Source organism: Malaclemys terrapin, chromosome 13 (assembly GCF_027887155.1).
Source record: "Malaclemys terrapin pileata isolate rMalTer1 chromosome 13, rMalTer1.hap1, whole genome shotgun sequence".
Lineage (NCBI taxonomy): Eukaryota > Metazoa > Chordata > Testudines > Emydidae > Malaclemys > Malaclemys terrapin.
The window spans coordinates 12,336,739-12,357,492 of record NC_071517.1 but is presented as its reverse complement, the minus strand read 5'-3'; the positions used below and the strand labels follow the sequence as shown (position 1 = coordinate 12,357,492).

The following is a 20,754-nucleotide window of genomic DNA, read 5'->3' as shown; positions in this document are numbered from 1 at the left end:
CCCAGCCCACCGCGCGCTCTCATTGGGTCCCCAGGTCTTCAGAGCCTCCTCGCTCGCCGTAGCCCTCTGGACGCAACCATTTTGTGGCGAGGGGGGGTGCGAAGCGGCACGCTAAAACAGCCTGGCAATTGTCTGGCTCATGTGATTTGCTGCTTCTGAGCCCAGTATTACCGTCTGGAAGATTAGTCGTTATAAGTGGGATTGGACCCTTCCGTATGGGCAATAGAATAGTCCGGCCTGGGAGCCTATCACGTGGAAGGGACGGGGAGAAGGGGTCATGTGAGACTGTTTTAAGAGAAGGGGAAGCGGACTGAATCACGTGAAAGAGGCAGCTGGTGAGCTAAGTACTTGGTCACGTGGGAAACAGACTTTTCTGTTTCCGCTTCCGGTTAGCGAGGGACGCCGCCGGCTTCGGCTGTCGGGACGTTAGGCGCTGAGATGGAGCCGGCGGGTTCTGCGGCCGCGAGTCGGAGCCCCGCGCGGAAGCGTGTCCGGGCGCAGAAGAAGTGGCGGCCGTCGCGGCGGACGGGAGACCCCGGCGATGGGGGCGAGGAGGCCCGCCGCGCCCGGCACCTGGGGGTGCTGGCCAGGAAGCCGGTGGTGGAGCGGTGCCTGGAGGAGCTGGTGTTCGGCGGCAGCCAGGACGCCGAGGAGGAGGAGCGGTTGCGGGGTCTGGGCAAGCAGGTGAGGCAGGCGGGAGGGGGAGGGGAGGTAGGTGCCCGTCCCTTCCCGTCAGGGAGGGCGCTTGGGGGAGGAGGCGCTTGGAAAAGGGGCCGGGGGCTGATTTAAATTAAATTAAATAAATTAATGGAGCTATCCCATCTCCTAGAACTGGAAGGGACCTTGAAAGGTCATCGAGTCCAGCCCCCTGCCTTCACTAGCAGGACCAAGTACTGATTTTGCCCCAGATCCCTAAGTGGCCCCCTCAAGGATTGAACTCACAACCCTGGGTTTAGCAGGCCAATGCTCAAACCACTGAGCTATCCCTCCCCCCTTTGCGGCGGAGGAAGCAACTACACTCTTCGTATCCCCGTTGCCTGCCCGCCCAGCCCTCCGAGACCTGGCGCCCGCGTCCCAGCCCCTGCTGCGATGGGGCCTGAAGCGCCTCTCGCCGGCTGTTTGCCTTGCAAGGCTGGCACAGCACAGCGCGACTAGAATGGTATAGGGGGCTGTCTAAAGCTCTTTTCAGTTATGACTTTTATTCCTGTAAAGCTTTAAGTATAATGTACAGTTGCTTGAGGTTGCGCAGTGGTTCTCAGACTTGTACTGGTGACTCCTTTCACGTAGGAAGCCTCTGAGTGTGACCCCCCCTCCAATAAATTAAAAATCCCTTTTTATATATTTAGCACCATTATAAATACTGGAGGCAGAGCGGGGTTGGGTGGAGGCTGACAGCTCACGACCGCCCTTATAATAATCTCATGACCCCCGAGGGGTCGCGATCCCTAGTTTGACTGCCCCTGTTGTAGTGGCTAGTGTTACAGGCACTTGGGTGTAGAGGCAGAAACAATTCCCAGATCTAGTGGGGAGTTACCCTTTATTCCCATGGTGCACAGGGCATTAAGAATAAAAGAAATATAGGAATACAGCTGAAAATTACTGAAAAGCTTTTTAAAGGTGCATTTTATACTTCTGGAACCTGTGGATTTAGGCTAGTCTATCAGTAGCAAAACCATTCTTTTAATGTGTATTTTCTAGAATAAATAAACTGTTCTCTAAACTTTCACTTTTTATGAGAAATAGTGGGGAATGGACTGTGGGAGGGGAGGTAGGTGTCCCTCCCGTTCCCATCAGGGATGGCACTTGGGGGAGGTGATAGATAAATATCAGGAGGAGAGGGGGGGCTGGTTTGTGGTGGAGGAAGGAACTACACTCTCCATATCCGCCTTGGCTGCCCACCCAGCCTTCCAACACTGGGAGAGTGGTGGTTTTACTGTTTTGTTCTTGATTTTTCTCCCCATGCGGAGAAATGTCTTAAAACTTCCACTGTTCAAAGTTGTAAAATTGTTATATTTGACCAATATTTTGACCCAATTATATGGATTTTTTTTAAGCTTGATGTAGTCACGGGTAATCTTCTAAAAGAGGACTCCAGTGACTCAGAAGTGGAGAATGAAGCAAAAGATAATTTCCCTCCATCTAAAAAACCAGCATGGGTGGATGATGAAGACGAAGCCGAGGAAATGTGAGTTAAGCTCCTAATGTTGTAATGATGGAAATGGGAAAATAGAGATATTGATTTTAAGACTTGGAAGAAATACCAAGTCTGCTATTTTAAATGGCTGCTTCTTGAAGACTTAAAGAAAATAAGGACTGTTAATACGCTTTCTGCAACGCTTTAACATTGAGAATATGATTGTTTCCTAGAATTGACATGACCCACCGTTATCGGAAAGACATGATGAAAAGTGATGCAGAGAAGAAGCTTTCCAAAGAAAAAGTTCAAAGGAGGCTTCAAGAACAGTAACAATTGTTAATTGATAACATAAATTTGCTGCTAATTTTAGTAACATGAGATTAGATATGTTGTGGTCAAGTGAGTTTCCCCCATTAGAAGCATTTAAGATGCTCTTTTCGCCTTTTGACCAAGGAATTTAGGTGAATAACTTAAATTCCTTAAAGCTAGTGTGCCCAACAGCATCAATCATGTTGTTAGGGCTTAACAAATAACCAGTATAATGGGGGGGAAAAACTACATTCTTAGCTTGTAATTGTGTTGCTTTTGTCCTTGGAGCAGACAGTCGTGTTTCTGCTTCCTTACCATTATTCAACATGGTAGAGCAGATGGTATACAAATTTAGGCTTCATAAAATCTGTCGTATGTAACTAGATATGTTGCTTTGTCAATCAAATGCATCCAGCCCTAACGGGGGAACATGTTAGCTGTCTTTATGTGCAACAGAACAATTGAGAATAAGAAAGAAAGACTAATACATCAATTCACATTGTAGTTTAGGCAGGAAAAATTGCATTGTTTAATAAAGACTTGATTTGTGAACCGAACAGAAGTATTATGCAACTAGCATAATATTTGTGCCCTTATTATTGCAAATTTGTTACCTTACATTTAAGGACCCTTTGTATGCCTGTGAACTTAGCTATGTAGGCAAGTCTGTGTATAAATTGAATTTTACATAAATGGCTAAGTATTTTACACAGGTTTAAAATCAACACTGCACTACTCAAGCATTTGAAAACCTAACTTCTCATGCAATTAACAAAACTAGATTTCCCTCACTTTTTGAGGGAGAGAACATTTTATATATGTATATGTCATATGGTTTAGGTTGTTTACAGATTTTATGTACTGAATTCAGTTAATGGAAGCTGGAGTAGAAAAGATCTGTTAAAGACAGCAAAGGAAGATTCTGGCTGCTGTATCGGAGTGAGGTGATGTGATTGTTGGGAGGGTGTTTTAATGGCTTCCCTATTACTGTGGGGAAAATTGCTGAAAAATAATTTTTTGGCAGTATGATGGTCATTAAGAAAGAATGGGAATATGAAAGTTCTCTTTTCTTTTAGATTTCAGCGAGCTATGGGAGGAGTGCCTTTCTGGGCCCAGAAAGACGAGAAGAAAGCCAGAAAAAGTGCAAATGATGGTAAATATATTTAAACATTTTAGAAAAGTATTTAGTTCTTCCAACATGTTCCCTTATTTTGTGTGACCTCTGAGAGATTCATTCGTTGCCTGGCATTTTTCCTATTCTAATTAGAAAACACTGACTGTATACTGGATACCTACTGCTTTGTGCTTTTGCTTATGGTTTTGACTTGCAGCTGCGGAGGACACACAAAATAATGTTAAAGAACATGTATGTGGGGTTGCAGGAACAAATTGTACATTCAATAAGCCGTTTTAAATCCGTTTTAATTAGATGACAGTGATGAAGATGATGAGTTGCTCCGCAAGACGGGCAATTTTGTGTCTCCGTCCGAGACTTTACCAAGAGGCATTTTACAGGTAAAAACTGCCCTCTCATTTCCTTCAGAGTGTTTAAATATAGTTACTGTTGATCTGTGAATACATATTTTATAACACAAGAAGTACCATTCTGCGGCTTGGGCAGCAGTTTTTGCCAGTGGTTCTGTGGATGGCTTACTGCAGGGTTTCCCAAACTCTTGAAAGCTGAAATCCTTCCACTCCAAGAAAATGAAGTCAGGGTTGTAAGTCTGTCATGTGGTGTTCAAGGCCTACTCATCTCAATTCTTACATCTGTACCCCCTGACTAGTCCTCAGTACTCTTCTCTTCCCTCCCACTACCTTGGGAGACACTGGTATAGGTCTTCATAATATCTCCCCTCCTTTCTTACATGCTTTGAGCAGTAGAGTAGCCTAAAGTCAATGTTAATTATTACTGGCATCTGATTTTTTTTATGCATTGAAATAAATGAGGCAGTCCACACCTCAGAGATGTTGTTTCAGGTTCTCTGCAAGCTCTACAGTCAGTACTCTTGTTTCACACTTTGAAGGTTTTCTTTATAATTGTAATAACTAGAAACTTATTTTTTCATTGAAATTGAGCTGCCGCAGAAGAATTCAGAGAGATTTCTGTACCCCCAGCTGGTCCTCTGAGGCCCCCTGTGTGGTCCACTCCATGTTGGGAAACCCCTCTTATTGAAACAAGTAGTCTGCTTCAGGTTATTATATTGTTCCAGATTAGCTGACTGCCAATTTTTAAATTGTAGAAATTGGGTAAACGCTTTCCTGATTATTTAAAAAAAAAAAAGAGTGCTGCATTTTGCTATTATATTAATATAAGAACTCACCTCTACCACTGAGGCTATTGTTCACTGTTGTTGCTGTGCTACATTTAAGATTGACATTTCTTTGTTTCTCTCAAAAGTTGAGGTGGAGGAAATGCGAAATTAGACTTAAAATGGAAGGTCAGCTGAAACCTTATTTACAGCTCCATACTCCATAGTGTGCTTTGGATGACACTCTTTAATGTACAGAGATATGAAAACTAACTTTAGAATAAAGGTATTATGTGTGAACTAGGTGATATTCTACAGTTATGCAGAATGTTTGCAAGGTTAACCCGAGGTCCCTCCTGCACTTCTGTGCTCTACAAGATCAATGAAGCTGAAATCCCATTAAGCCCTGTTTCCATGAGTGGACTGCGGGAGGGACATGCAGTTGGATAGGGAACTGATGCCTGCGTTTCAACCACATTGGTCTGGTCTTTTTCTAGATGAAAAATTGCTTGGACGCTAATAATGAACGTCCTTCTGATGCCAAACTGAGAACAGTGCAGTTCCATCCTTCTGCACAAGTAGTTATGACTGCTGGACTAGATCAGTCTATATCACTGTTTCAGGTGAGCAGCTTGTGTTCAATTTATAAAATGTGAAATGAACAATGAGGTTGTGGATCACTTTTAATGTGCTTCTAAAGTGTTGGCATAACTTATTTTATATTTAATATAGCCAAAAATAGCTTTAGATAGGATTGTTGCTGGGATCACCTCTCCATATGTCACCATAGGAATTATGGTTGGCTGAGTTGCTTGGCTGGAGCGGGGGTGGAATATTCTTAATTGAGGGCCTCTATCTGGAAACTGTTCTCACCTGTGATCTATTGTACTTTGGCCACATCTGAAATATGTGAAATTTGTTTTCATCAGGCTGCTTAATTTGAAGGTTTCTTTGGGATTGAATGGAGCGATCTATTTTTTTAAAGCTGGTATTGACTACACACTCTTGATTCTTGTGCTTGCATACAGAAATATATCTGAAAGGCACATTACAAATGAATGTATGAGGAACGAAAACAACTTTATTTTCTGTTTTCTTGAAGGTGGATGGTAAAACTAATCCAAAGATACAGAGCATACATCTGGAAAGCTTTCCGGTCTATAAGGCTCATTTCAGTGCTGATGGAGAACAAGTTATAGCTACTGGTACACGCAGCAAACTGTTCTATGTGTATGACATGATGAGTGGAAATATTATTCCTGTAAACCAAATAAGAGGTGAGGTTTTACTGCGATGTTCAATGCTTTTTAAGGCCTACAATTATAAACCTTTTGAAAGAAAAAGTAAAATGCTTAATGGCACCAATCCAGATTTACTATAGATCTTGGTCACTTCTGAATGTGGTATATAGTAAGTATATACACATGTTGCAATACTCTTAAAAATCTAATTGACACTCTGATACGTCAATATTCTCAGGTAGCTCTCTGATAGAATCTTATTTTTAAGCCTGAACTCTTTTAGAGAATATTCTGTTAAAATAAAACTTGAACACAAATCTCTCTAGTCTCTAAAATAACCCAGTCTGAACTCTTACAAGGTTAGCTATCAACTGTGTCATGCTTAGGCCAGATACAATATGAAACTTGTCAAAATATTTAAAGCTTCTCTGCCAGCCAGATGTTATTACTTGAAGAGACAGCTCATCCATATAAGAAAAGTGTGTTAAACCTGTGCTTTTATGAGATACAGACTTCTCACAGTGAATCTGTATCTTTTTCCTTCTAGTAATGTGATCATTACGCTTGTGTTGAAATTTCTGGGTCCCCCATGAACAGAAAACTTTCAAAATCTATATTTAGCAAATGTCTTGAAGTAATGTTGCATTGCATGTATTTTATAGCATTAACTCTGACATAAAACATAAATATTAGTGGTCTGAGTGATCCCACACCAGTTTATTGTACTCTGGTTTTCATTCTAGCAAAGTTGTAATCCACATTACCTCATGTTAAATTCTGCACTCAGGTGGTGAGGAAAACATGTTCATTGGGGACAATTAAGTCTACTGCTTGATTCAGCTAGGTCTGAACAGTCACAATAACTGTCTATATTTCCTTTTCCTCCCCCCAAATCAAATGTATGATACACAAAGTGGTGAACTCATTGGTGTAAATTACAGTTCTGAAAGTTTTTTTACTTTTTTTTTCTTCAAAGGAATGCGAGAGAAATTTATCAGAAAGTTTGAAGTATCTCCAGATGGAGCATTCCTGCTGCTTACTGGGACCTCAGGTTATCTTCATTTGTTGACAATGAAGGTAGCTGTCTTGTTTGTCATTAATAGTGGCTCTCAACCCTCGGGGTATGCTGTCACAGAATCAAAGAGTTGTGGTTACCCAGTTCACATTAAGTGGGCATGGTGGGGGGAGCAAGGAGTAGTCCGCTACAGAAAAGGCCGAGAACAGCTAGTCTAAAACATCTCTAGCTCTTTGGAAACCATTGACTCTTGCATCTGCTGAATTTGAAAATACTTCTGTACTTTAAATGAAGTGGCTTTATCATGACACACACTAAATAAGGTGTACTATTTTTATGATGATACAACCTTTTTTTTTTTTTTTTTTTTTAAGCAACAGTTCTACGTGGCAGAGTTCGTTTTATTTTTTCTTAAAACAATTTTGTTCATGGTTGGTAGTGGGACTGGATAACACATGACACTGGTGATGGATATGGAATTTTTCAGCTCTGTTTTGAAGTTCCATCCATCTGGTAGTGATAGACTGATTTGCAATTGCTTAGTGGAAAACAAGCGCCAAAAATCGCTACCCCAATGGCCCTAATTAGCACTACTTTTGGCGGAGGGACCTAAAAGTGAGCACATAATGAAGACTGAACTATACTGTCGATTGCAGTGTAACCTGTACTATGAGGCACATTAATGGGGCTATGGATAAACTTGCACTGCTGTTTCGCTCTGTAGATTTCTAGAAGTTTTCATTCTCAGGCCAGCTCTTTCATTCACATTAAAAACACCAATGCACTCTTTTTGGGGAGAAGCACAAAAAATACCCACCTAAAACCTTGTAAATAACAATATATTGGTGTCAGAAAAATGGGAGTGTGGATGAGCTATTTCAGTAGCTCATGGATTTTAGTGTCTTACTGTTGTGTTCATAATTGTCCTGATACATTTTCACAGACTACTACATATTAAACTACAGACTTCATGCTGTATTTGGAGCCAGCCAAAAACACATAAAGGAGATGAAATACCCTGTCAAAAATGAGGGTGAAAAAATGAGTAGGCTGGACATAGGTTTGAATACTTAATATAAGTTAATGTATTCATGTCTTAAGAAATATTAATACTTTTTCTTTATGGTATCACAAAACTGAAGAAAAGAGATTGTCCTTTTCCTTTTTATAGGTATCCTCCCTGCCCTTGAATATCTGACAGTCCTTTTTCAAGAGTGATTACTTTGCCCTTTTGTGGGAGCAAGTTTTGGGAGAGAGAGAGCCGCAGAAAACAATTGTCTTGAACTTATCTAAAAGCATTTAAAGTTACCCGTTTCAGGAGGGAATGTTTTCTAGTGGATTGGAAGCTACCTTTTAAAATAAACTTCCGTCTAATTCACAATATGCAGCAGACCCAGTTGTACTCCCCAGTTGACTACTTACAGTTTTGTTGTATTCTTCTATAATTGTATGTAGTGCATTATAATGGGAATCAGAAAAGGTCCTAAATATTATGCATATATTGCCTGTGAGGAAAAGATTTAGAGCGAGATTTGCTTAAAAGAAAATCTGGAATCCTTGGTTAGATGCGATAGCATAAAATAAACTACTCTTATTAACATTCCCCGTGACCCTGATGGGCAACTGTTTCTGTGCAGAGGGACCCTTGTGCCTGCAAAGAGCAAGAGCAGGATTGGAGCCTTAATTTGTAAAACTGAAGTCCTGCTAGATGCAGCAGGAATCAGATATTCCTTGATATACTTATTCTGATAATTAAATATTAGGGTTGGTAGGTGGGAGTTCAGGCAATAAAACAGGGATGTATCTGACTTCCACAAGTGACAAAGATCTGATTTCTCTTGGTCTCCTGAATAATTGTTTTAATAAATGTTACTCTTTGTTCTCCTAGACAAAGGAGCTGATTGGCAGTATGAAAATAAATGGAAAGGCTGTTGCATCAGCATTCTCTCCAGATAGCAGCAAAATTTACACAAATTCTAGTAAGTCATTTGAGTTTCCTTAAAGAACATTAATTTCAGATTTATGGGTTTTATTTGTAGTTGATTAGGCTATTAAAGAATGGTATTTGGAAATGATACCCTTAAACTTCAGACTCCACGTACCTCCCAAGTATGTATATAAACCCTAATTTACTTTCGGGCATATACTGTCATCTGCTACTGGTGTCCAGACAAGATTAAGGGATTGTTGGATACAGGGTAAAATAGCAAGAAGGGAAATAAAAGGAAGTTTGTTTGATGTGAGCAGAATAGAAGGATGACAAGGATTATGTCTAGAATGTTTGACAGTTGTGTATTGCTTATAGTTTATTGAAACTAGATTTTTTCATATCCTGTTGAAGTTGTTTTAAAAAATTCATTATAGGTGAATGCTTATATCATACTCTGTAATATTTAATGGAAATGCTTTAGTGGCCTGAATTGCCACACTTGCTAATACAGTTTTGACCACCATGAAACTTTTTTGTTATTCCGAATGTAGAAGTTATGGCACATAAGAGGGGGAGAGAGATACTACTGAAATTTACAATATTCAACGATGTTTTCAATGTTCTTTACTCTTTTTGAAATGAACTCTCTAACAAGAAGATGGTATATTCAACACACTCTCCTCTCCTGCTTTGAATCAAATAGCTGCTCATTTCTGGTTTAGGATTTATATCTTCCCTCTTTACTTATCTGCTGCCTGATGTTATGCTGATGTTGGCTGTGTGGATTAGAACACAAAACCAAGTGCACTGTACACTACAGATGGAAGACTGAATTCTGGTCAAGACACTGACATTCCTCAATTGTGGACAAACTGAGAGAAGCTGAAAGCAAGGTGGCACGAATAAGCAAAAATGGTGGTTCCTTGATGACTGATGATCAACTTTGTAGCTCTTTGTAGGAAAAAACACAAATTTTAGCGTTGTTGGATGTTAACTTACACATCCTAACTGTAGCAAAGAATTCTGCGCAAAGTGATCTTTTAGTATTTCTGAGCAACAGGCTGCACAGCATCTCAGGAAACTTGACCTTTATTGCCTCACTGTCATATTGGTTATGGTGCTGGATCAAAGACATATTTAAAGTATGAAAATCTCTTGGGCTCAGATCTGTCCCTGAAAATATTCCCTCCCAGTGTCTTTCCAGAGTTCAATTCTGGACATGATGTTTATCCTGACTATACTATGGACCTCTGTCCACTACTGCATAAATGCCCTTAACATGCAGTCTCATAAAAGGGAGGAATAGGCTTTGAATTGCCTTCAGACCAGGGATTGGGGTAATTGGAACTCATAAATTCAGTTTTATTATACTGAAAAAAATAAGTCTTTCTGTGCTGGTATGGCATGTTGGAGAAGCATCTGCCTATCCTTGCTTTTTGTACTCTTATCCCTTCAAGCTGGTCTTGCCTTTCCCTCAGAAGGAGGATTTCTGTTAGACTTAAGTTTATTCAGGCCACTGATGATGGGCGGTGGCAGGGTCTCCTGCTGTGTTTTGGGTGGAGAAGACAGACTCACATGGTTTAATGTTTTGGGAACTTGAATTTAATATTAGGTAAATCTAGTTCATACCATAGTGGCCTGTAATTCTGGCTAGATACTGTTTTACTGGTGTCTATGTAGAATCATGCCGCCTTTTGTACAAAAAGTAGTGTCAATAGAAGTGAATTGCCATATTAGGCTAATTTAGTTTTACGTGTTAACTCCTTTATCTTTAACCTAAGAATGTACAAACAATTGATTTGCAAGTATGAAATTTGAAAGTCAGCCCCAGTTGTTTTTTTTTTTTTTTTCCCAGGGGGGTGGGTGGGTGTGTCTGTGTGTTTTTTTTTGTTTTTTACCAAGCCTTTTCCTACTATTCTGACAAACTTGGAGACCATAGATATATCTGGACATGCATGGTTCAGATTTCTCTAAAGTAGATCTTAAAAGTAAATTTTGATCTTGCCCAATTTTTTCATAGTTATTTAATTGCTACTAGGTTTTATACACTAGAATACATTAACATTTATTTTTCTTTTGCTCATAATTAGATGAGGGTGAAGTTTTCATTTGGGATGTGAAGAGTAGGCGCTGTCTAAACAGGTTCACTGATGAAGGATGTTTGCGTGGAACATGTCTTGCTGTATCAAAAAATGGCCAGTACGTGGCATGTGGGTAAGTGATAATAAACTAAGCATTTTAAAGTTTTTGAATGTCCTATTTTTTTCCCTCTGTCATCTTGGTACTTTTGGTACCACAGGTTCACAATGTGGTAAGTAAAAGAGTAGGAGGGTAAGACTAGATTTAGACTGTGTACACTGCAGACCCTGCTGTAAGGTCTCCCGTGTAGCCACTCTATGCTTGCAGGAGAGAGCGCTCCCGCTGGCATAATTAAACCACCCTAATGAGCGGCGATAACTATGTCGGCGGGAGAGCATCTCTTGCCAACATAGCACTATCCATATTGGTGTTCTTGTCTGTGAAACTTTTGTCAGTCAGGGGTGTGTGTTGTTGGTCGGGGGGGTGTGGGGTGTGGGGGGAGTTTTACTGACAAAAGGGCCAGGGTAGACATAGCCTGAGTTTATTAGGTGGAGAGCTGCATGGACTTAGTTCTTTCTCATGAACACCTAACCATTGTGTTCCATAGGTATCCATAGTACTGTAATATTCCCAAATCTCTCAATTTTTCCTTCCATTCAAGTCAGGTAGCTGTAGGTGAATTGTGATCTGTTAAGATTCTAGTATAGGGATTTTTTTCTAAATGCCAGGAACATTTGACTCTTTTTCCTGCATATGTTTATAGTGCAGCCACTGTTAACGTGGTCTAACTACAGAACTGTTAAAATGCAAACCGGATTTCTGTGACCACTTCATGTTAATAAATGTCAGCTCAAGTGTTGTTTTTGTTCTTTTCCCCTCCTCAATCTCTTCCCAGTTCTTTCCTTTCTCTAATAGTTAATTCCTTGTGAATATTGCAATATGTGAACTGTCGGGTTGGAGGGAGGTTACTAGTGGAGTGCCTCAAGGTTCGGTTTTGGGACCCATTTTATTTAATCTATTTATAACTGACCTCGGAACCGATTGCAGGAGTGGGCTGATAAAGTTTGCGGATGATACGAAGGTGGGAGGCGTTGTAAATTCGGAGGAGGATAGGGATATTCTGCAGGGAGACTTGAATGAGCTTGTGAATTGGAGTATCAGAAATAGGATGAAATTTAATAGTGAAAAGTGTAAGGTGATGCATTTGGGGATAACTAATAACAATTTTAGATACAAGATGGGGACGCATTGGTTAGAAGTAACGGAAGAGGAGAAGGACCTAGGGGTCCTTGTAGACCGCAGGATGACTATGAGTCGGCAATGTGACGTGGCAGTGAAAAAAGCCAATGCTGTCTTGGGATGCATTAGGAGAGGTATATCTAGTAGGGATAAGGAGGTCCTGCTTCCGTTGTACAAGGCGCTGGTGAGACCCCATTTGGAGTACTGTGTGCAGTTCTGGTCTCCCATGTTTAAAAAAGATGAACTCAAACTGGAACGGGTGCAGAGAAGGGCCACTAGGATGATCAGAGGAATGGAAAACCTGTCGTATGAAAGGAGACTAGAGGAGCTTGGGTTGTTTAGTCTGACAAAGCGAAGGCTGAGGGGGGATATGATTGCTATCTTTAAATATATTAGAGGGATTAATACAAGGGAGGGAGAGGAATTATTCCAGCTTAGTACTAATGTGGATACGAGAACGAATGGATATAAACTGGCCGTGGGGAAGTTCAGGCTTGAAATTAGACGAAGGTTTCTGACCGTCAGAGGGGTGAAATATTGGAACGGCCTTCCGAGGGAAACGGTGGGGGCGACGGACCTGTCTGGTTTTAAGATTAAGTTAGATAAGTTTATGGAGGGAATGGTTTAATGGTAAAACATAGTGGTCAAGGAAAACCAAGCAATGGTAGGTAAATAGTAAAATGGCTAACAAGGGTCAGGCTGGAAACTCTTGCCTATATGCTCGGGGTCTTACTGATCGCCATATTTGGGGTCGGGAAGGAATTTTCCTCCAGGGCAGATTGGCTGAGCCTCTGGAGGTTTTTCGCCTTCCTCCGCAGCATGGGGCAGGGATCGCTAGCAGGAGGGTCTCTGCCGATTGAAGTCACTAAAAACAGGATTGGGGACTTCAACAGCAGAGTCCAGGGAAGAGGTAGGGACGGTTTTATGGCCTGCAGCATGCAGGGGGTCAGACCAGATGATCATAATGGTCCCTTCTGACCTTAAAGTCTATGAGTCTATGAGTCTATGACTTGTGTTTGTTTTTTTTTTTTTTTTTTTAAATATAGCACTGATTTGTAAGGAGACACAATTTGAAAACTGCACTAATAGCAAATACTCAATTTTTAAGATAATTCAGTTAAAAGCTGATGGAAAAATGTTTGCTTGCTTGGTGCATTTGTTGGCACTTCTTGTGCCGTCAGTTTCACTGCTTCCCTGATCAGTCTACCCTTGATTTAAAAAGATCCTTAAGTAAAATTTCAACAGGGGAGCAAAAAAAAATTATAAAATATATTTAAAGGAATATGAAAAAGACATACATTTAAACCCTGGTACATCAAACTGGAATCTTATTGAAATAATGATTTCAAAGTTTAAAGGTGGTTTTTTTTGTTTTTTTGTTTGTTTTTATAAAAATGTTCCTGTATTCTCTTAATCCCCAACCCAGCAACTAGGGTCTTTCTTTGTGGCTGAGAACTTACTTTTTGTTGGTTTTTAAAGAAATTGAAAGTTTCTGGCTCCCTATATTTAGTAAAGTGAAGATACCCTGCATCTTGTCTGTGCATAAGTTTCTGAAACTACCAATTATTCAATTTGTCTCCTTTTTATATACCATTTGAAATACTGAGTTTTTTAATGGATGTAATTTGGGTTTTAATCATTTGTTCCTTACTATGTCCATTTTAGGTGGAGTGCCCTCTTTAACACAACTTCTATAAGGTTTTTCTTGCATCTTTTTATAACTGTTCAGAGGACTTAATTCTTCTAAGACCAGACAGAATCCAAAAATGGAATTTGTTTTGTCTTTTTAATTGATGTAACCTTCAGACTATTTATGGCTTTGTTACATACAGCTGCAGTGTTAAAGACTCAGGATTAGTAGTGCATTTGAGCAAACATAATATTTGGCACTTACTAAAGCATCTGGAGTAGGATATGATTCTTTACCTAAAACCCTTTTTAAACCAGTTTATACTGTAGAAGTAATTACCAGTTGATATTATTTGACCCTGGTTTGCTTCATCTTGAAGAGACTCACTGGCTCAGTGATAAGATTATTTCAGTAAATGTAGGTTGAACAAAGTGACTTTTTTCATGAGGTGGAAATCTATAGATGGGTTTCAGTAGCTGGAATACTGGTAACAGTTTTGTATTATGTATGGAACTATTGTGGGTTAGATCTGAATACAGTATTCACAGAAAGGGACCATTAGAATTGCAGGGTTCAAAAAAAACTAGATAAGTTCATGGAGGATAGGTCCATCAATGGCTATTAGCCAGGACGGGCACGGATGGTGTCCCTAGCCTCTGTTTACCAGAAGCCGAGAATGGCAAGAGGATGGATGACTTGATGATTACCTGTTCTGTTGATTCTCTTTGAAGCACCTGGTATTGGCCACTTTCGGAAAACCGAGTACTTCGCTAGATGGACCTTTGGTCTGACTCAGTATGGTCATTCTTATTTAAGGGTACATTTTACTTCTCCAGTTGTGATCTAAACCTCAACATACATCCTTTAAATGAGTAACTAGAAAATAATTTTTAATATTTGTCAGTTGTATGACACATCTTTGGTAGCCTGCTCCAGATGAGACTTTCTGAACAGAATAAGTGTCCAGAATTGTGACATGTAAAGTGAGTAACCATTTGGAAACTAGTAGTTCAGAATGTTTAGTTATTTAATATACTTCATCTTTACTGGTATTACTTCTTGGTTACAATACTTAGCCTTTTTATAAAAGATATTACACACGGTGTGCAGCGTCTTAACCAGGCCAGAAGGGACCATTATCATCATGTAGTCTGACCTCAGAACCTGGAATTGAACTAGGGACCTCCAGAGCTGAAAGCATTAGTCTCTTCAGCTTGAACGAAGGACCCAGGCTCACATTTGAGAGTTAATGGTTTGTTTAGCTATTACTGTGGATATTAGTAAATATTCAGTTAGGGAGGAAAAATGGCTTAGGTTTACTTGAATGGTTTATGTAGATATGAAACTGCTTCTGATATAATCTCTAAAATTGTCTCAAACCGAGAAAATGTTTCTTTTCCATGTGGTCTTTTTGAAGAGACTCTCAATTATTTTCCTCTCTAGCTCCTGTTCGGGAGTTGTGAACGTGTATACCCACGATGTTTGCCTCCGAGAAACCAATCCTAAACCAGTTAAAGCCATAATGAACTTGGTTACAGCTGCTACATCTTTGACCTTCAATCCCACCACAGAAATTTTGGCAGTGGCCTCCAGTGCAGCAGATGATGCAGTCAAGCTGGTAAGTCAAGCCTTCATTCTTTTCAGTAAAGGTTTGCTGTGATGCAAATACCCAAATTGAACAGGATAATGACATAGGGAGGTGATTTTATTGTTAACGGCGGTATACACCTGTGCCGGCCTCATTCTGCTATCTGATACTAGGCCTATGGAACAAACACCCTAAACTTTTCATTTTTCTTTGTACTGTTGTGCCATGGGGCCCTAGCCCCAGTTTCCTTTGCACTGTGCAAATACATAACTTAAAGATGGTCTCTGCCTTGAAGAGCCTTACCTAACCTTGATATCTGGTTCACTCCAGTGCCTTCTGGAAACCCTTTTTCTTCCCACTTTGATCTGCTCTACTTGGTTGATGATCTGAACACTAAGGGTAACAGTCTAAGTACATAGTAGTAGTTATTTAGACTTCGTTGTTGGCCTTTTAATCCAGTCTTTAGTTGTAGCAGTCTCTATGGATTTTTTTCTCTAGCTCTTTGAGGATTTTGGTTCTTCCTTTGTCCTCTTTCTCTCTAGCCAGTAATAGAGCTGTCCATTGGTAAACTGGATTAAAAATTACTTTTAAAAATAGGATTTCCCCACACTCAGAAAAAATAAAATGGAATTAAATTAAGCAGTATCCAGTGGTTAAGTGGCATATATAGTAACACACCCCTACATATAGTCCTCATATTCTTGTAATTACTCACCAGCTGGGAAGGTTGAACTGAATTCTTGAGAACTTAGTGCAGCTCCTGACTGGCATGGAGATAAGGCTGGTAAAGCAAAGCTCAGCTACCTTCCTTTCTCCATGCTGCTATTATCTGTTTTAGGCAAATAGGGTGGTACTATTGTACATTTTCTTAACTGTAGTAGTTTGAGAGGCTATTGAAAGATGTAGTTTGGTCTATTGGTTTTGGTTCTGCATATCAGAGATCCTCAACAGTAAATCTGAGGCAAGATTACATGATTTGTATTCATTAGATTAGTACTGTGGTAGTAGTCAAATCACATTAATGCTTAATGATGCTAAACCTGTGATTTCTAATGAAAAGAAACCAGACAGTGTCATTAGAATGCTTGACTGGAAGAAAATTAGAGGTGAGCTGACTGGTTTCAGTGTATAAAATGACTTAACAGAACAGTTTTATCACATCACAAAGCTATGAAAGATAAACCCAAGATAATGACAAGCACTACACTGATAGAACAAGCAGTATAATTTAAATGCATGCATCTTGCAATGTTGAGGGGAAAATACTGCTGAAATATTGGTCCATTAAATCTATGAAGAAGTAGCTTATTAGGGATAAGTGAAGACCTAAAGTATCTCTTAATCTGTTTCAAATACAGGACATTTGCTGTTGTGACAAGATGATACCTTGAATTAGTACCTGAGCTGTCACTAGACTAGATATTTAATCCTCAAAACAAGGAGAAGCTTCTGAAGTAGAGACAAATTGAAAACAAAAACAAAAATATGAACTCCGATTGGGTGGGGTAAAAAGTGGGAGAAGATCTTCAGAAATTGATGCTAATGCTTTGTTAACCAGGCTTTCTGTTTGGTACAATAGGCCTTAAAGATGGACAGAAAATAAGCACACAATATATTATTTCCTCTTTCTTTCCATTTTATAAAGAGCTCTTAAAGACTTCAGCTGAGGCTCCTTACTTTGAGGCATGCCTGTCCTTATTTTGGTACCAGACCACCTTGCCACAGACTACATCCACAGAAAGGGCTATTTTTCTATGGTTATGCAAGTACTGGTGGGTCACCAGGGATGCTTCACCGATGTGTTGACTAGTCAGTAAGGGTGCATGATACTCGCTTCTTTAAGAACATAGGACTATTCAGAAAGGTACAAGTAGGGGCTTCCTTTCCCGACTGGCTGATTCAGGGGTGCTGGAACAGTTTGTACAGTGGGGGTGCTGAGAGCCATTGAACCAAACTGTAAACACTGTATGTTGTAGAAACCTCTTTAAGCCAGGGGGTGCATCTGTACCCCTAATTCCAGCACCTGTGGGCAGATTACCTTTGGCAATGTTGAAATGCCTGTAGTGATCATAGTGGACCCAGTCTACCCCTTGTATTCCTGGCTCATTAAGCTGTATACTGGCCACCTCAACAGCACCAAGGAAAGATTCAACTTCCACCTCCGCAGGTGCAGAATGACGATTGAATGTACTTTTGGTAGATTGAAGAGGCACTGGCATTTGCTCACTCACAAGATTGAATCTCTGAGAAAATATCCCAATGTTTATAACTGCTTGATGTGTCCTTCATGATACCTGTGAAGCAGAGGCGTGGAGTGAGAGGGGAAATTGCTGCTGGTTGCCACCAGGTTAAGTAACCATCCTGCGTAGACTCAAGTAGATGTCTGATTAAATTTGAAGCCTTTCGTTCAGTTACTGGAAGGCAGTCAGAAGGATCACTTTTTTTTCTTCCTAATCCACAGCCTTGGTGTTGATGTTGGATCTCCGTTAAGAGGCTTGGGAAAGGTTAGATTAAGTCCTCAAATGACTGACTCTATAGTGGCTCATCGATTTCTCAAGCTACAGCAGAATGAAATTGAGCTAATTTCTTGTTTGTTTTACTGCTGCCTCCTTGTTCCCATCAGCCAGCAGACTTGGGAGGACAATAGTATAGAATATCACTTAAGGTTCAAAATGTGATTCTCTCTGTGTTTCTTCCTGAGCATACAGGCTAGAAATGTAACTTCAATAATAAAAGCATAGGTTCTGTACAGGCTGATGGCACTTGCTAAGTAATACTTCCTATGGATTTTTTCCAGCCCTATTGTGTACTTTTTAGTATTAATTGTTACTGTTCAGTGACACTAATCTGGCTTTCATTTCAACAGTGTTAAGGTTTCAACATTCAGCTTTTGTCAAAGAAATAAGTCTATATGAAACTCTTTAAAGAGCTACTTAAGGTTGAGTCAATTAAATATCGATGCTTTATTACGGGCTTTAAATGTACCTTAAGTGTTACGTTGTTTACATGTTGTAACATGAATAATGTTAAATTAGTTACTATTAACAAACTCTAGAATCTTCTCCAAAATATTAGTCCTTAGTCCTGGTGCTAGGAATCATTTTAAAGTAACGATTATTCATTTTTCTCAAAATAAACTCAACGTGCAATAAAAGGATGATGTCCTGGAAATTTAATGCTGGTATTAAAATGAAACCTACTCCTGTAAAAAATAGTGGTTTAAAGTGGATACATTGAGGCGTCCTGTTAACTTCTTAAATTGTTTTCTAATTTTATTTTTATTTTTTTTGAAACTGCATGGATTGTGGAAACTTACAATAGTTAACTATATACTTCTCTTAATAGGTACACATTCCTTCACTTACTGTATTCTCAAACTTCCCAGTGTTCAGAAGAAAGCTCATTTGTCTTGCTCAGTCTATGGATTTTTCTCCCAGAAGTGGTTTTTTTTCCATAGGAAACAACAAAGGCAAAGCTTTGTTGTATAGGTATGTATTAAATTAGCTTCCTTAACTTTTTTTGTTTAAGGAGGGGAATAAATGGCTGCAGAGACTGGTATGGTAAGGATAGTCTTTGTTCTCTAGGGCACTAGCTCAAATTGGAGACTCAAGTTAATTAGCTTTTATGCAATGTATGACGTGTATATACAGTGCTTGATAAAACAAAGAGCAAATCTTGTGGTCATTTCAATAGAATATGAAATGGCTTATAGTCCACCTATTAGTCAAATGTCCATAGCAAAAAGCACAGTCATAGTTGTTTCAGTAGAGGCCAAGGACTGAACAAGGCAGTTTGAATTGCTCTAACCTTTATTTGAGGCACAAGTTTAAAAACTCCTCTCTATTTAAAGCTTACTAACTAGAGATTAACTATTTTTTTTTTTTTTTGCAGTCTCACTGTTGTAAATCTTATCCTCATAACCGCCCCCAACACAACACTTGTCAACCTGTGTCAAGTCTAATTTACATAGTGAGATTTTTAATGTGTGCATCTTGTCACTTCCTCCTTTAATATGAATTTGGGAACAGCATATCTGTGTTGATTCTTCATGTGCATCTCTTCCCTGAGCTGTTAACATTTGAAAAATATACTTTGTACCGTCCTGCAAACTAACCTGATATGATATAACAAGGGTCTCTATTAATATATATTGTAGGGGGAAATGTTTGGGATTATACATGAGACTACCTAGTGTTTCCAGACACGGTAGTAACGAAAGTTGTCTGCCTCCTACAATAACACTTGTAAGCTTGTTTGGTTTAAGTGCTTAACTTTTTTTGTTTCAGGTTGAAACATTATTCGGATTTCTAAGAGAGAGACAGTATGAGGAAAGCTACTTTGAATCACAAAAGTGTAAGTAATTTTGGGTCAGTTGTCAATAGCATAATTCTGGGGAAACATAAGTTTCAATCTCGCTCCTTTTCCCTTGATTAAAACTTCACCTTGGTGTGTTGGGGGGAAATTTTGGGAGGTATTTCATATTTCTGTGTAATACAAGTCACCATGATGTGTGTGTACTTGAGGGCAGGATTTAATGATAGTTCGAGGAACAAACTGCTCTGATCTCTGCTGCTCTGCCAATGGATCTCTAGTCAACATACTACCTCATCAGTCATTAATTTCTTGTCACCTTTCTTACAAATAAGACCCTGCTCTAATGTAGTAAATAGTCTGGCCTCAATATTATCAAACAATAGAATAGTTACACTGCAGGCTTCAGTGGGGGGAGAGACAAATTGGTTTACAGTTGGCATATATTGATTTAGCTTGATTTGATAACTGACTGATTTTAGGTGTGTCCAAAAAAAGGTTGAATTTAGACAGTCTGTGTGGTATTTATGCCATTCAACCTGTTTATATAAAAGATGTACAATACAGTCTCATCACATTTTGTTACACATCAGCTGGGTGGCTTCCACCAGTAACCCAGTACTATAGATCACTGAACCCAAATGCCTGGAACAGTGTAAACTGGGAACAATGGCACAGACTTCATTTGTAAACGTCAAACCAATATTCACTTTCTGTGGTGTCTAACGTTTTGCAGATACTAATGTATTCCTCTGTACTGTTCTCTCCCCAGATGCTGTAATCTTCAGTTACAAGTATGCTGATTTCAAAAAAACAAACTGCTGATTTTTAAAATACTTTTGTATTTTTTTATGAACGTTCATAAGTTCCGATGTTGTGCTTGTTTGGTGGCTTTTGTGAGTATTGTGTTGCTTAATAAAAGCACCTGATAACATGTTTCCGGACAAGTCTTTCAACTTTTTTTGTAAATTGGTGTTCTTGGAAGCAAGTAGGATTTGAATGGCTGGTGTGCTAATCCCGTCGTGT

General features: G+C 39.5%; 1 protein-coding gene across 1 annotated transcript; it reads left to right on the top strand.

Moving 5' to 3' along the window:
- Positions 1-373: 373 nt before the first annotated feature.
- UTP18 (UTP18 small subunit processome component) lies at positions 374-20,664 on the top strand. Its single transcript, XM_054047993.1, has 14 exons — positions 374-684; positions 2,055-2,185; positions 2,368-2,463; positions 3,523-3,599; positions 3,876-3,961; positions 5,193-5,318; positions 5,798-5,972; positions 6,913-7,013; positions 8,840-8,930; positions 10,972-11,095; positions 15,273-15,447; positions 18,763-18,905; positions 19,704-19,770; positions 20,501-20,664. Exons 1-13 carry the CDS (start codon positions 439-441, stop codon positions 19,726-19,728), a joined length of 1,596 nt encoding a protein of 531 aa, XP_053903968.1. The 5' UTR covers positions 374-438; the 3' UTR covers positions 19,729-19,770; positions 20,501-20,664.
- Positions 20,665-20,754: the final 90 nt, after the last annotated feature.

What these genes read in the sequence shown, in the direction of transcription:
- UTP18 (XM_054047993.1), top strand. Translation starts at nt 439, where the DNA reads ATGGAGCCGGCGGGTTCTGCGGCCGCGAGTCGGAGCCCCGCGCGGAAG. An exon ending in GAAGACGAAGCCGAGGAAAT is followed by an intron (nt 2,186 to 2,367) that starts GTGAGTTAAGCT and finishes ATTGTTTCCTAG; the next exon opens with AATTGACATGACCCACCGTT. An exon ending in GGCCAGTACGTGGCATGTGG is followed by an intron (nt 11,096 to 15,272) that starts GTAAGTGATAAT and finishes TTTCCTCTCTAG; the next exon opens with CTCCTGTTCGGGAGTTGTGA.